The following is a 16,180-nucleotide window of genomic DNA, read 5'->3' on the forward strand; positions in this document are numbered from 1 at the left end:
GGCGTCTGCGTCGTAGTAGTAGAGTAGTGGAAAGATTCATTATTGTTATCTTTTCAAAATGAGAAAAAAAAAAAAAAAAAAAAAAAAGTTTTTCAATTCATGAAATAAATAACCCATTTGCATAACTTTCATTATAACCGTTTTTTTTTTTTTTTTGTTTCTCCTGCCACTTTTTTTTTTTTTTTTTTTTTTCATTCTCATTCGTACGCGCGCGGGTATTTCTTTTTTTTTTTCATGCAAATTCATTCTTTGAGAGAAACAAACAAAGAAAGAAAAATAATAATAATAATAATAATAATAATAATAAATCTTCGTAACAACGTAATAGAAAAAAAGAAAAAAAAGATTTTCGGGGAATTAGATTTTTTTTACAATATCGTAAAGTCTAATAATAATTAATAGAAGAAAATTAAATTTTTTTTTTTTTTTTTTTTTTTTTTTACATTCGGTCGAGTTTCGGATAACGGTTTTGTTATAAAAGATTTTTTTTGTGTGTACCTGATTATCATCGATCGATCGACCTGTTTGTTTTTTTTTTTTTTTCGTGCCTTCTTTACCTCCTCTTCGTACGTCCTCGATCACGTTTAGATAAAGAAAATCAAAAAAAAAAAAAACTTGACGTTTGTCACTGATAACGTTTGCAAAAAAACGAAGGCGAACTTTTATTATTAACAAAAAAAAACGGTCGGCGGAAGTGACGTATGAAAAAATATCCGCCAATCAATCGTCGAGAACCGCCGACTTCCTCCTCCTCCTCCTCCTCTTCCTCCTTCTCCGGGTTGTGAATCGAATATGTATATGATTGACGTTTCCATCTAAAATTTTATTATTATTATCATTATTATCATTCACGCAAATTTTAAGCTTAATGGACGTGCGGGGGATTCGTTTGTTTGTTTGTCTGTTTGTTTGTTTGTTGTTGTTGTTGGTTTTGATTGATAACAAAAAAAAAAAAAAAAAAGAAATTTTAGTGACCTCGTTTTTCATAATTTTTTTTTTTTTAACTTCCAATGAGATTATTCGAACGGTTGGTAGGCAACGAGTCGTTAAATGATAGTTTTCTCTTCTCTTTGTAACATCAAAACGAAATGAAATATTAACCTTTATAAGAACATTCTAGAATAAATATTTCATTTTTCCATTGTATCCGGTTTATTTTTTAAAAGAAACACGGTGTGTGTGTGTGTGTGTGTGTGTTTTTATGCGAGTTAATGACGTGTCAGAAGACATTACAATAATTCATAAATTCGACCGGAAATCGTTTTGAATTGGAAAACTGTGAGGGGGTGAGGTGGGGAGAGGGGAGGATGGAGGAGGGGGACGGGGAAAAGTGTAGGCGAGAGACACGAATGATGATGATGATAATTTTTTTTTTTTTTAAATTTTAAATTTTAAATTCAGGTCGATCCTGTGACGCCAACGTTAACAACAGCACACGCACTCTCTCTCTCTCTCTCTCTCTTTTTGTAATCAATTGGGATAATTTGGTGATGGATGCGTTGTTGGGCGTCTCACGCACGCACGCACGCACGCACTGCCAGAAATGAATGTTTATGATGTGCCCACTTTCGTCGTTAGATCTTCCTAACGGAATCACACCCCCTCTCCCTCTCTCTCTCTCTCTCTCTCTCTCTCTCTTTCTCTCCCTCTTCCCCTCCTCCCCAATGTGACAATATGACTATTCACACCCATTTTGTCTAAAAAAAAAAAAGAAAACAATAGACAACTAGTCAAGGTCATTGTCTACAACAGCTGATCTGAAGGACGCACGACGCATATCGAGTTCCTTGCTGTATAACCCGCATTGTCTTACTCGGAACAATGGCTTTTTTTTTATATGTCATTTTGTTAACAATGACTCCTGAGTCGTTTGTTGTGTGTTTGTTTGTTTGTTCGTTCGTTTGTCCATTTACCGGTATCGCGTTGCATTTTTTTAAAAAAAAAAAAATCCTACCTCACCTCATACCATATTCTCTCTCTCTCTCTCTCTCTCTCTCCTTTTACCATTTTATGAACGAACGTGTTAAGGTTTCCGCGATGCTCTCGCACACACACGCCAACGCAAGAAGACACGTGTTCACACGTTGTTTGCACGTTCTTGTGTATCAATTCAATGTGATGATGCGATTGGATTATGAGAGGATAAGTAAAAATTTGATAAAATTGTTAACACAACACCACCTTGGCGGTTTGTAGTTGTTGTTGTTGTTGTTGTTGTTGTTGTCGTCGTCGTCGTCTTACTCGTACTCGTTCAAGGTTGTCGTCCCGCCTAAACGTTCAATAATTAATAAAAAAAAAAAAAAAAAACAATGTCAAACATCTTTGATCTATCGACCTTTTTCCATGTTTTTTTTTTTTTTTTTTTATTATTAGTCACCGACTGGAAACGTCGAGATTAAAAAATTATTATTATTATTATTATTAATGTTATTACAACAAAATATTTTTAATTTTTTGTTTGTTTGTTTGTTTGTTAGCGTACAAAACGTGGTGAAAATATTATTATTTATTCGATTGAAAAAAAAAATAATAATAACGTCGTTTTGCGTTTGTTTGTTCGCATGTTTGTTCGCTCGCTCGCTTGTTTGTTTGTTTGCTTGTTTGTTTGTTATTCTTAACAATTTGGCAAAGATGAAACAACAAACCTGCAAACGATGATACTTCGGTTGACGCGGCTGACGCGCACGCGCGTTAAGTCTATATCTTTTAATCCGTTTATAAAATGACGACAAAAATCAAACAACCAGATTAATAATAATAATAATGATTCACGTTATTGTTGTTGTTAGAAAATTTTTTTTTTTCTAAACACACGCGTGGATTTTTCACGTGTCCTCCTAATATTCAAACGTGAACGTGTGTGTGTGTGTGTGTGTGTGTGGCACATTCGTGGCACAGCAGTTAAGCACCCCCGCGACCTCATTAAGAGAGAGAAAGAGAGAGATAGAGTACAAATTTTTGAATTTCTAAGAAGAGAGAGAGAGAGAGAGAGAGAGAGAGTTTACCCCGCTTAGAGGTAAATTTTTTTTTTTTTTAATGTAAAAATAAAGACTTTAAATTAATCATTAAATAATTTGACGAAAACAAAAAAAAAAAAAAAAAAAAAATTTAAACGCGTTGTTGTTGTTGTTGTTGTTGTCCGTGGCGGTTGTTGTGGCGGCGACGACGACGACGACGGCGGTTGTTGCGGTGGCGGCGGCGGTAGTAGTAGTAGTGGGAGAATCGTAAGAGTATAAAAATACAGTTGATTGTTGTGTTTTTTAATAACCGTTGAATTATTCAGGTACAATCTTTTCGACTGCGTGTTTATCATCATCATTATCATTATCATCATTATTATTATTATCATTATTATCATTATTATACATTTACACCGTACGCACGCGGTTTTAAATTACTTTGTTTCTTCGTTTCTTTTCTCTTTCATTTCTTACAGTCGTAAATCATTGGAATTTTTTTTCTAATTAATTTTCGTAACGTTTACATACAAATTTTTTTTTTTTTTGTTCCTGGAGTTTTTGTTGACGAAAATTCTTTTTCCATACTTTTTATTCGATTCCAGAACGAATCGGCGTTTTTTTATAAAAAAAAAAAAATAATAATAATAATAATGGAAAAAGATTCCAATTGGCACCGCCGTATTATTATTATTATTATTGTTATTATTATTATTATTAATAATTTTCTCACTGCAACAATTTTAATTGATAATAAAAAAAAAAAAAAAAAAAAAAAAAAAATGGCGGCTACCCGTCGCGTTTAAGCAAAAAGCCATCGGGTCGGTCGGGTGGTATTGTTCCATACGGATTTGATTGGAAAAATTCTAATGATAATGATGATGATGAAGATGATGATGATGATGATGATGATGATAAGGGAGAGAAGACGACTTTGAGTCTACCTCGTATACATTGTGGCAAACAAGACAAAGCACACATGTGGCGGACATGCGTTATATTTTGTGGTGACTGTGCACATTATTATTCTCTCTAATAATTTATTTTCGTATGGGTCGGTTTGGGTCAATTCTCTGCCCTTTTCCCTTCCCTCCCCTCCCCTCCCCCTTCCCGCCCCATCCTCCCCTCCACCTTCTTCCGATTTCCCCCCCGCGTGTGTGTGTCACGTGGTGTTTTCACGTGGTGGTTGATCTCGCGGTACGTAAACAACATTGCAACGGTTCTTTTCCTTCTCCTCCTCCTTCTTCTTCTTCTCCTTCTTCTTCTTCTCCTTCTTCTTCTTGTAATTAATAATCAATTAAAATTATTTATCGGTAGGAAAAAAAAAAAAAAAAAAATTATTATCGCAGCAAATTTGTTTTTTTTTTTTTATTCTTATTTTCTTCCGATGAAGAGTGACGTGGTCACAAATGGCGGCGGGGAAAAAAAAAAAAAAAAAAAAAAAAAAACATGCAACGAAATCTGCTTGATCATGACCGCATTTATTGTTTGAATTCGTTTTTTTTCAATAAGTAGGCAAAGTAATAATAAACCGTTCCGAGAATTAATAATAATAATAATAAATAAATACAATAAAAAAAAATGATGATGATGATGATGATGATGGAATGAATTTGAAATATCGAACGTTCCGGAAGTGGTATATATATATATATTCGCGTTAAGGAAAAAAAAAAAAAATTTAACGTTGATAAATGAAAGTTGGTTGGTACGACTGTTTGTAATAATTTAAATTACAATAAATATTAGTTTGAACGAAACGTAATGGAATGCTGAATGAATTTGTTGTTTGTTTGTTTGTTTGTTTGTTTGTTGCGTAGAATTTAAGTATGAAGAAAAAATGAAATATTTTGCGCGTAAACTTTCTCAGCTTCTGGCAGCATTTTTTATTCCAAAAAAAAAGAAGCCCTTTGGATCATATTCCAGTTCCAGCGCGTGCGCAAAGTCGTACGTTTAAAAACAATCAATCAATCAATCAATCAATGAGATAGGTATGCGAGAGAGAGAGAGAGAGAAAAAAGCGTGGTAGCGAACGGTGGAAATAAATATTTTTATTACTCGAAAGTTTATATTCGTATCGTACCTGAAAAAATATCAGAGCGTTCTTTTATCTTTAAGATGGGGAAAATCGTTTTCAATGCCACGATGCCAATTTTAATAATTGATGGTATGGTTGCTGCTACTACTACCACCCATATACCCATCTACCCATCTACCTACGTACCTGGGATATATAAAATATTACGGCATTTCGATATGCGATGAGTGTTTTTTAATCTCCCCTGCCCACTCTTATCCTTTCATCCTTTTCCTTCCTCCCCTCCCCCTCGCCATTTCTTATATATATATCCCCCTCGCAATTTTTTTTTTTTTTTTTTATATCCACAGAGAGAGAGAGAGAGAGAGAGAGATACTATCGGTTATTCTTTCGTGGATGGGATCAGAGGGAAAGAGGGAAAGGGCGGAAAGGGGATAGGAATGCGGTGGAGGTAGGGAATAACCATTTTTCTCGAAGTCAAATATTCCCTTTACTCACTACCTGTGTGCCTGTATGTATGTGTGTGTGTGCCTGTATGTGCCTGTGCCTGTGCCTCGAACGCCTTTTTAATCAATAAATTATTTTAACGGCTTCGGCGCAGAAAAACGTATTTGCTTTGTCATTTTACGTGTAATTATGAAAAGCATAAAAAAAAAAAAAAAATTCTCTCTCGCATGGGGAGGCCCTCCGGTTATTATTATTATTATTATTATTATTATTATTATTATTATTATTATTATTATTATTATTATTATTATTTTCTTTTTTTTTTCTTTTTTTTCTTCTACTCCCCATTTAATAAATAACTACGTAAATAGCTTCTTATTAATTATTATTAACTCGAGAAAATCATCATTATTATTATTATTATTACTGTTTTTTTTTTCGTGGCATTAACTGGTCGGTCGGGCGGAAGGAAAGAAAAAAGGATGGAATGTCGTGTAACTAGTATGTAAAATAATTTTTTTTTGCGATCGCGAGAACTCACTGTTGCAATCGTATATTTCGTTCGTGTACGCAACCATCGAACGTGACACGTTTACGTCATTAAATTTAATTAATATCTAACGACCCGATTTATTTATTTATTTTTTGGGGGGGAGGGGGATGGGGAGTAAGGGGGTGGGAAGGGGGAGGTTTAAATAACCTGTGACACCATTTTCTTTTTTTTAATCTTTATCATTTTCCTCTTTCTATCTCTCTCTCTCTCTCTCTCTCTCTCATTTTGTTTTGTTTTTTTTTGTTGTCAAAATTAATTCGTTACTGTCTTGCATTATTATTATTATTATTATTATTTTTTAATATTTAAATAACTTTTGTTATTGTTGTTGTTTTTATAACTAACTGTGCCGGTTCGCGTTAAATAAAAAAAAAAATTCAGGTACGTCGTCTTTTGTGTTTGGCAAAAAAAAAAAAAAAAGTTAATCAAAAAATTTCGGTGCCTGTATGCGGAACCTACAGGTCAGCCCACTTTTTTTTTTTTTTTGTTAAATATTTGTACATACATGCACACGATGTTTAAAAAAGAAATTTTTATTAATAATAATAATAATAATAATGATTTTTTTTGTTGTTAAAATTGATCGCGAATGATGACGTGGTCAAATGCAAACGTATGGCTCTTATCATTTTGTAGAATTTAATATCCGATACGAAATTGCCTTTTAATTACCGTAATAATAATAATAATAATAGATGAGAATTGATTGATTTAATAATGACGTCATAAAAACATGTTGGCAGGTAAAAAATGGAAAGCGTTAACTCCGACTGATAGAAGACCCTACGTCGAAGAAGCCGAAAGATTGAGGGTCATACACATGCAAGAACATCCCAATTACAAATACCGTCCGAGAAGGAGAAAGCATAATAAAAGAGGTGGTGGCGGAGGTGGCGGCGTCGGAGGAGGAGGAGTAGGAGGTGGTGGTGCGAGTCCTCCGGGACTCAGCAGTCCCTCGTCGACGAGCGCATCGGGAGGACGTAGACCGTCGTCGACTCCGGGACCTTATCCGGGATCTCCGTCGAATAAATACCAGTATAGTTATTCTATGCCGCAAAATAGTTTCATTCATCAAGTCGCTTCACCCATGCAAAGCCCTTATTACTATAGTAAATCTCCGAGCACGTTCGGTTCCCCGTATAGCACGACTCCGATACTTCACACTCCCGAAGCATCCCCTCCGAGCACGCCGGAAATGAAAAACGACACGGTCCAACAACCGCAAAGCAGTTTAGATTCGACTCATTCCGAAGATCACTCCAAACAGGGAGGAGGGAAAATGGATGGAGTTGAAAAAAATTCATCTTTGCCGACTCCGGAAATGTCTCCGATGGAACAGGAAAAAGACTCGCACGACAAGAAAAAAAATTACAACAGTTACGAGGCTCATAGTCAAGATTTCCGGTTCAATAGATTTCAACAAACGCATAATTCTTACGGTCCTTCGTCGAATTTGGGTGTCGGTCATCATGGTGTGACGGGCGGCGTCACGCAAACTCCGATAGCTGCCATGAGTCTCACGAACGGAGTCGTTATGATGTGCAGTAATCAAAGAACGTACGAACACACAGGGATCGTGACAGGTGAGAGGAAGAACATCGAAGTAAAACAACGAACGTTAAAAAAAAAAAAAGGGAATAATTCATAACCGAACGTTTTTTTGTTTTCCAGGAACGTATTTCCCACCAGTTGCGACGGCTCAAGAAAGTCACGTGTTATCCGCGAACGCTTCGACTCACATGTACCCACCGACAACTTCGAGCATAACTCAATCATCATCAACATCTCCGTACATAAGCGAAACGTACGGTAATCCTTCACACTACCACAACATCCTAAGGCAAGACCATTATACCGGTGAGTGAATTTTCTATCTCTCTCTAGGAAAAATTTCGTTCCGGGAAAATTTTTGTTTACCTCCATTCACAAATCATCATCATCATCATCGTTTAATAGTTTTTTTTTTTTTTTTTTTTTTTTTCTCCACATAATCTGATTGTTAAAAATTGTTTACACGATACGAAAAACGTTTGTTTTTGATTTCGTGGTAAGATGAACGTGGTGGTGCGTGTGTGTGTGTGTCTTCAGGGTTAGATGACCCCCCCCTGATAAGTGTACCAACTTAAAACCATTAAAAAAACAAACAAACCAACGTTTTTTTTTTTTTTTTTTTTTTTTTTTTTTTCTTCGTCCATCCATTGGCCTGCGAATGCCTACAGCAATCATTATTATTATTATTATTTGCCGTAATTTGATTCTTGCATTGAGTTTAAAAAAAAAAAAACTTTCCAGAATGTTCTTTTTTTTTTAAAAAAAAAAAAAAAAAAAAAAACCTTGAAACTTTGAATTGTCGACTCCCATTATTGACGAAATCGAAAACCGATACTTGATTTTTTTTTTTTTTTTTTCCATTGTTAATAAAAGTTCATTGCTCATCTTTCTTTTTTTTGCTTTTTTATCATTTCCACATGTTTTAAACCTTCTTCTTCTTCCACTGCATTTTCTTCTTCTTCCACTACATTTTCTTCTTCCATATCGTCCTATTTAAAAATATGTTTCGTTAATTTTTCTCTTTTGATTTTAACCCATGTATGTATTGCCTACCATTAACGATCCGCCATTTTGTTTTTTGTTTCCTCCCCCCCCCCCGTTTGATTGACGTCCTACCTTTAAATTCGCATCCTGTAAAAAAAAAAAAAAACCGACGAAAACATTTTTTAGTTTTTTGTTGTACGAAACTAATTAAAAATGTCGGAAGAGAAAATTTTTTATTTTCCGTTATTATTATTATTATTATTTTCGTTATTTCGTCACGATCGAGCAGTTTATCGTGGCTTTAAAAAATCTACGACTACGACTACGACAAAAACAATTTTCACGTTTGTATAATGACACGAATTAATTAAATGAAAGTTTTCGAAAGTTATAAGAAAAATTAAAAAATGTTTTTTTTTTTTTTTTTTTTTTTTTTTTCGCGTTCGTTAAAATTTCCCTTTCCTCTACTTTCCCCCTCTATCCCCCTTTATTCTCCTTTCCAGTTTTTCTCCAGTTCCCTCCAGTATTAATTACGTTTAAAATGTCCGCCGCCGCCATTTTTCTAGCGGAAAAATACGAAAACGAAATGATTTAATTAAATTTGTTTGAATTTGTTTTCCCCTCTCTCTCTCTCTCTCTCTCTCTCTTTCTCTCTTTCTCTCTTTCTCTCTTTCTCTCTTTCTCTCTTTCTCTCTCTCTCGCTCTCTCTTTCTTTCTTTCTTTCTTTCTTTCTCATTCGAAATCGTGATTATTAACACCCAGAAATTATTTATTTTTTATTTTATATAGACAAAATTGATTTATTGATTTATTGATTAATAAAAGATAATAAGGACAAATAAAAAAAAAAAAAAGAAGATGGCGGGTAATTATAAATCGTGTCTCTATTTGAATTTTTTTCCTTTTCTTTTTCTCTTTAATTATTTTTATTTTCCGATAATAAGATTTCGCACCGCTCGATATTACTCTATGATGATGATAATAATAATAATAATAATAAATTATCCTACGGGTATTGAGGCGAAGAGAAGGAAAGAGAAGGGAAGGGGGGAGAATTAAAGATTTATTATGACCGTTTCGTTTCGTTGTTTTAAGGTATCGGTCAGTTCGTTTTATCATTATTATTATTATTTTGGATGTTTTTGAGTTGATGACGATGGTGATGATGACGTAGACTATGATGATGATGACGTAGAAGACGATGACGGTTACAATGAATTAAATGGAAAATACGCGACTTTGATTTGAATTTTTTTTTTCCTTTTTGTTCGTTCCCTCATTTTCACCGCCGACGGTACCACCGCCGCCGGTGCCACCACCGATGGTGCGACCGCTGGTACCTGCCACTACTTCACCCGACGATTAATTATTATTAATATTTGAGGGCGACGACGACGACGACGACGACGACGCGAGGTTTTCCAGTCGCCAACCGCAAAAAAACCTTTTTTTTTTCTTTTGCGGTTTTCTTTTTCAAACTCGTGCTCGTGTTTTTTCCCCCTATCTCTCTCTCTCTCTCTCTCTCTCTCTCTCTCTCTCTCTCTCTCTCTCTCTCTCTCTCTCTCTCTCTCTCTCTCTGTCTTTCTCTCACCCGTTTGTAAACGATTGACAATTTTAACGGGATAATAATTTTGTATTTTTATTATAAAAACGTGATTCTCTCCCATCATTAACTCATTCCTACTTTTCACGAGCAGCAGCGTCGTCTGCTCATCACGATAAATATGTCCCCCATCGCGGACATTTTTTTTTTGAATTTCGAAACAACAACCTTTTTTTTTTTTACTCCGTCGGGTAGTAAAGTAATTGAAAAGGCATTATCATCATCATTATCATCATTTTCAAGATGGAGGGTAAAACAATGATGAGTGTTAAATTGTTGTTCACAGTTGGATGATTGGAATGTAAAACCATCATTTATTATACATGTGACGATTTTAATTGACTGTGTTATTGTTAAATCGTGATCGCGAGTATACGATTTCAAGCTAAATTTAAATGTTGCATATTCGAGTGAGTCACGTGCGTGCGTGTGTGCGTGCACACGCACGCACGCACGCGCGAAAAAGTTGTAAGCGAAAAGGGAAAATGTGTAGAGTGATGACGTCACAAAACGAATTATAACGAATTGAAATTTTGTCATTTTCAGGTACTCAAATTCCAGTTCTTTCAAACGACGATAGATCTCAATCATATACGAGTAATCATGGGACTGCGGCGGCGGCGGCAGCAGCAGCAGCAGCAGCAGCGTCGGCGACGACGGCAACGACGACGACGATGATAAATCACCTCAACTGTATACAACCCAGCATGGACGCCATCGCTCAAGATATAATATTACCCACGGACGGTGCCGAGCACTGCGTCGACAGGAGCGAATTCGACAAATACATAAAATACGGTAGGAGTTGCGAGGGACAAAGAATGGATTCGAATCACAATTATCCTCATCATGGCGTCGTGACGGCACCCAATTACTATCATCAGAGCGTCGACGTTAAAAGCGAACACGGAAATTATCCGGGACAAGGTTTCGAACCTTTGAAATCCGAAGATGATTTCAGCGTCATTTTGGCGGGTGTTAGAAAAACTTGCTACAGCAGTTGAAAGAAAGAAGAAGAAGGGACGGATGCAGACGACATTAGAAAAAAAAAAAAAACTTATCACTCGGTATATCCGGTTTATCGTAAACGGTGAGGGCAGGGGAGGGAAGGGAAAAACAGGAATCTTATCCTGTTGGAATTGAATTCCCGTTGTGAATACTCTTAGCCCCTCCTAATTGTCCAAAATTTCTTTCTCGGTTGTGTGAGCAACGCGTTGTGACGTCATGCGATATGGTTGTGAATAATAATAATGATAATAATGATAATAATATTAATGATAATGATAATTATAATGATAATGATGATAATAATGATAGATAGCATTTATATATTGTATACATATGTAGTATAATATTGTTCATATTATTATATTATACTATATTTATTCGATCAATTGGAAAAACAAAAAAAAAAAAAAAGGTTTTATTTTCAACCTTTTCCTTTTTCTTCCCCCCTTTCCCGCCAATCACTACAACACTCTCCTCCCCTCTTATTATTTTCCACCAATTAAATTTTTTCTTTTTCCCCCACCTCTCCTCCATTTCGAAAATCCCCCATCATATTAATTTTCATTCCCTCTTTTACTTTTTTCCCTTCCCCTTTCCTTTCATTTCATTTTCCACCAATCACATCGTTTCCCTTTGCGTAAACCCCTCCTCCTTTCTTTTACTTTTCACTTGACTTAATATTTATACGAAATGGCAAAAATTGCGAAAATGGGAATATGTATGGGGAAAGTTAAAAGGAAAGAAAAAGAGTAATTGGAGGAAGTGGAGGAAGGGGGAGGGGCATGAAATAATGCAATTAAGTTGTTAAGATCATTCGAGTTCATCAAGTACGAGACGTTTTAGTTAAGAAAAGTAAAAAATCAAGGTAATTAGTAGTAGAAGTGGAAGTAGAAAAAGTAGAAGAAAGAAAGATAATAAAAATAAAATAAGTAACGGTTTGATGTAATGTTAAGACCACCGAGTTTGTTTCTCCCACTCCTACACACACACACACAAACTCATTAAAAACAATCAATCAATAAATCAATCAATCGATCAATCGATCGATCGATTGATTCCTGACTATTGATAAAAAAAAAAAAATTTCATTTCATTTTAATTCAATTTTTTTCTTCGTACATTTCTTTACCCCCTCCCCTCTTGCCGTGGAATTAGAAAAGAAAAAAAAAGTATTAAATAATTAAACGTCGTAAACACGCGTGCGTCTTCATTTTCGTCTAAACGCACGACAAACGGACAAACGAACGCCCTCGAGGATTAATTTTTTTTTTTGTGAGAAAAACAAAACCGCTTATGTTTAGCATATGGGAATTAAATATAATTAAAAGAATTCATGGACATGACATGAATCTAATTAATAAATCATAAAAAAAAAAAAAAAAAAGTTAATGAAGATGAAATGTGGCAAATGTGTTTGTTATGATGACGTCATAATTCCATTCCACCATTTTTTCCTTCCGACATAAAAACTTCTTCTACCTTTTGATCTTTTTTTATTAAAATCTTTTGTCTTGCGAGTTGTCAGTCATCAAACAAAAAGAATAATAATAATAATAATACTTGCCCCTCCGGTGGAAAATATATTTTTCAAAGGGGGGAAGAAGGAAGAGGGAGGGAAAGGGAGGAAAGGGGAAGGAACATGATGGAAAGGTCCAAATTAGAATTTTTTTTTTTTTTTTTTTAATGTTGACTGAGTATCTCCACGAAGGAGAGAGAGAAGGGGGATTGGGGGTTGGGGAGGGGTTTCTTCATTTCATCACCAACAACCAACAACCGACAACCGACAACTTTTTAACTTTGATGAAAATAATAATAAATCGTCGTACTCGGTGATGCCCTTTTACATTTTTATTTTTTTTTTTTCAACTTCGTTTTATAAATTAAAACAAATTTGTCAAATGTGAAAGAAACAACAAGAAGTGGAAGAAGAAAAAGTGGAAGAAGAAGAAAAATTTTTTTGGTAAATTACAATAATAATAATAATAATAATAATAATAATAATAAAAATAATTTAAAAATTTTTTTTTGTTGAGTTCGGGAGTAGCGAGTTGAATGTGTGAGCGGATTATAAAGGAAATAATAAAATATATCGAACGACCGGAAGTTATGATTTTAAATCCACCGGTCGTGATATTAACCGGAAATTCTATAAAGTTATAAATTTAAAGGGAAAAAAAAAAAAAATTTTATTCGATTCGAGTCTTTTATTATTTTATTATTCGAACGAATTCGTTCACACAAACGTCGAATTTTTTTATTTTTATTCTATTTTTATTTTTGATTTTTGAGTTGCGGTGAATTTGTTTGTTTGTTAGTTTGTTTCTGTTTGTTTGCTTGTTTGTTTTCGTTTGTTTCTCGCGTACGATTTAAAAATATAAAAAAAAGGAAAAAAAATGTAAGGAAAAAAAGAAGAAAATTTGTTGTTTTTGAAGTTTTTTTTTTTGGATTTTTCCGTTACGGTAAGTTTGTTTGTTTACTTGTTTGTTCATTTGTTCGTTGATTTGTTTGTTTGATCATTTGTTTGTTTTGCTTCCGTTTGTTTCTCCCGCACGGTTTAAGAGAAATACAAAAAAAAAAAAAATTTAAGAAAAAAAAGAGGAAAATTTTTTTAATATTTTTTAATTTTTTTTTTTTTTGATTTTTCCGTTACGATAAATTTGTTTGTTGGTTTGTTTGTTTGTTTGTTTGTTTATTAGTTTCCGTTTGTTTTTGTTTGTTTCTCGGGCACGATTTAAAAATAAAAAAAAGGAAAAAAAATAAGAAAAGAAAGGAAAATATATCATATTTAAAAAATTTTTCTTTTTAGATTTTTCCCTTACGGTAAATTTGTTCGTTTGTTTGTTTATCGGTTTGTTGATTTGTTTGTTTGTTTAAAAGGCAATCAAAGGAATCAATAATGTTTTTTTTATTTATTTCAAACTTTTGCGTTGTCATTTATTTATTTATTTTATTTTTTATTTTTTTTTTTTGGAGAGTTTATAAAAAATTAAGTTTTTCCCGTAATTCGTTTTCGTGGTGTAATCCGACGGATGCAATCGATATATCGATAAATCGATCGATCGATCGATCGATTTATCGATCAATCCATTCCGAAATAAATAAATTTTTCCTTTTTTTTTTTTGAAATTTCAAACCGGCCTTATAATCCCCGCATTCCTTCTCCGATTCTCCTATTTTTAAAAAAAACGGGGGGGGGGGGGGGCTAACAAACAACAACAAACGGGGAGGAGGAGGAGAAGTAGGAGGAGGGAAGGAGGGTGTGTGTGCGTAAGAGATAAGAAAATAAATTGCAAGTTACGAATCAATTAATGAATGAAAAAAAAAGAAAGAAAAAGAAAAAAATCGTGATCGGAAGGTGGACGTTTTATATTTAATTATTTTAAAAAAAAATTTTTTTTTTAGTTTTGCCGACTGATTCAAAAAAAAAAAATCATAATAATAATAATAATAATAATGATAATAATATAATTCCATATAATTGTTCTCCACCCTTTGTTCGAAACGTATCATTTTATTTTTTTTTTTTGTTATCCATAAATAAATTCCGATGTTCTCCAGGCTATGATAAAAACAACAACAACCGACCGACCTAGCGTGTGTGTTTGTGTCTTTTTTACGTAATAAATAACGACAGGAATAATAAAATTATCATAATTTTTATCTGGAATACTCCGGGATAAAAAAAAGAGTAGAAATTTCTGGAAAATGAACAACAAACCCTCTTAATAATCTCTTCTTCTGCTGGAGAGAGAAAAAAAAAAAAGAAAATTAAAATTCGTCACACGTATTCGAATGTATTTATTGTCATCGAAGTTGTTTTTTTTTTGTCGTTACGAATAATAATAATAATAATATTTTCTCCAGTACGTAAAAGTTTAAAACCAGAACTAAAAAAATAATAAACGGTTTTGCTGGAGAAAAAAAAAAAAAATTATCATTTCGGGGCACTCCGGAAAATAACATGGAGGGCGCGCCTTTCATTTTTTTTTTTTTAAGATTATTATTATTATGCTATGAAATTTTCTACGAAAAAAAAAAAAAATAACAACGCGGCGGGTTGTTGTTGTCGTACAAACAACAACCACAAAAAAAAAAAGAAAAAAATTTCAATATGGTTTGTAAATCAAATGACGACGACGACGCCCTTATATCGAAATGAATTTGCAAATATTCAAGTCATCTAACAAACATTTTTTCTTTAATAATAATAATAATAATATTTGGTTGTTGTTGTTTGTTGTTGTTCGTTGATTTCTAATTTGTACGGCTCGTTTGTTTTCCTTATCGAATTTATTAGAAAAATTCAATAAAAATAATTTATGAAAGTAAAAAAAAAAAATTTTTTTTTTTTTTTTTTAAATCGTTTGTTGTTTGTTTGTTTGTTTGTTGGTGTTGAGCTTTTGTAAAAAAAATTTAAAAGGAAATTTCAATTGATGACGTCATAAAATTTTAATATTCGAGTGTTTGTCGTTTAAATTTTCTCCTCACTCTGGAGAATAAAAAAAAAAAAAAAACTGATGATAATAATGATGATGATGATGATGATAATAATGATAATAATAATGATGATGATAATGATGATGATGATAATGATAATAATAATGATGATGATGCTTGCGTTTGTCTTGTTTTTTTTATTTTTCAATTAAATCAAAATCTTTTTTTTTTTTTTCAAATTTAATTCCGTTTGTTAATGATGATCATAATAATACTAATAATAATGATAATAGTGAATTTTTCCAGTATCGATCGTTTTGTAGAAAAATCTAAAAAATATTCCAGGTTTTTATTACTTCCGGTAGGAATTTAAGTAAAAAAAATTTCCCATATTAATTTTTTGTTTTTTTCCTTTCACTAACCGGAATCATTTCCGTTTACTTTTCGTTTTTTAAATTTATTATTATTATTATTATTATCATTATTATTATTAATCTGGAAAGCAAAAAAAAAATGATCGTGGTAATAATAATAATAATAATAAACGACGGGGAAAAAGAAAATTTATTATTATTTCCATCGGGAAGTTTTTACGTCGGCTT

The 16,180-nt window shown here is 33.2% G+C and overlaps 2 protein-coding genes across 2 annotated transcripts; both read left to right on the forward strand.

Moving 5' to 3' along the window:
* Nucleotides 1-6,728: 6,728 nt before the first annotated feature.
* On the forward strand, nucleotides 6,729-7,860 carry Phum_PHUM433280 (transcription factor Sox-2, putative; the record flags this gene model as incomplete). The annotated part of the gene is made up of 2 exons (XM_002429400.1): nucleotides 6,729-7,578; nucleotides 7,667-7,860. 2 exons carry the CDS (start codon nucleotides 6,729-6,731, stop codon nucleotides 7,858-7,860), a joined length of 1,044 nt encoding a protein of 347 aa, XP_002429445.1.
* A 2,668-nt stretch (nucleotides 7,861-10,528) lies between these two features.
* Nucleotides 10,529-11,137, forward strand: Phum_PHUM433290 (uncharacterized protein; the record flags this gene model as incomplete). Its single annotated transcript, XM_002429401.1, has 2 exons — nucleotides 10,529-10,601; nucleotides 10,680-11,137. 2 exons carry the CDS (start codon nucleotides 10,529-10,531, stop codon nucleotides 11,135-11,137), a joined length of 531 nt encoding a protein of 176 aa, XP_002429446.1.
* Between the last annotated feature and the right edge of the window lie 5,043 nt (nucleotides 11,138-16,180).

This window comes from Pediculus humanus, genomic scaffold, assembly GCF_000006295.1.
Source record: "Pediculus humanus corporis 1103172108202 genomic scaffold, whole genome shotgun sequence".
NCBI lineage: Eukaryota > Metazoa > Arthropoda > Insecta > Psocodea > Pediculidae > Pediculus > Pediculus humanus.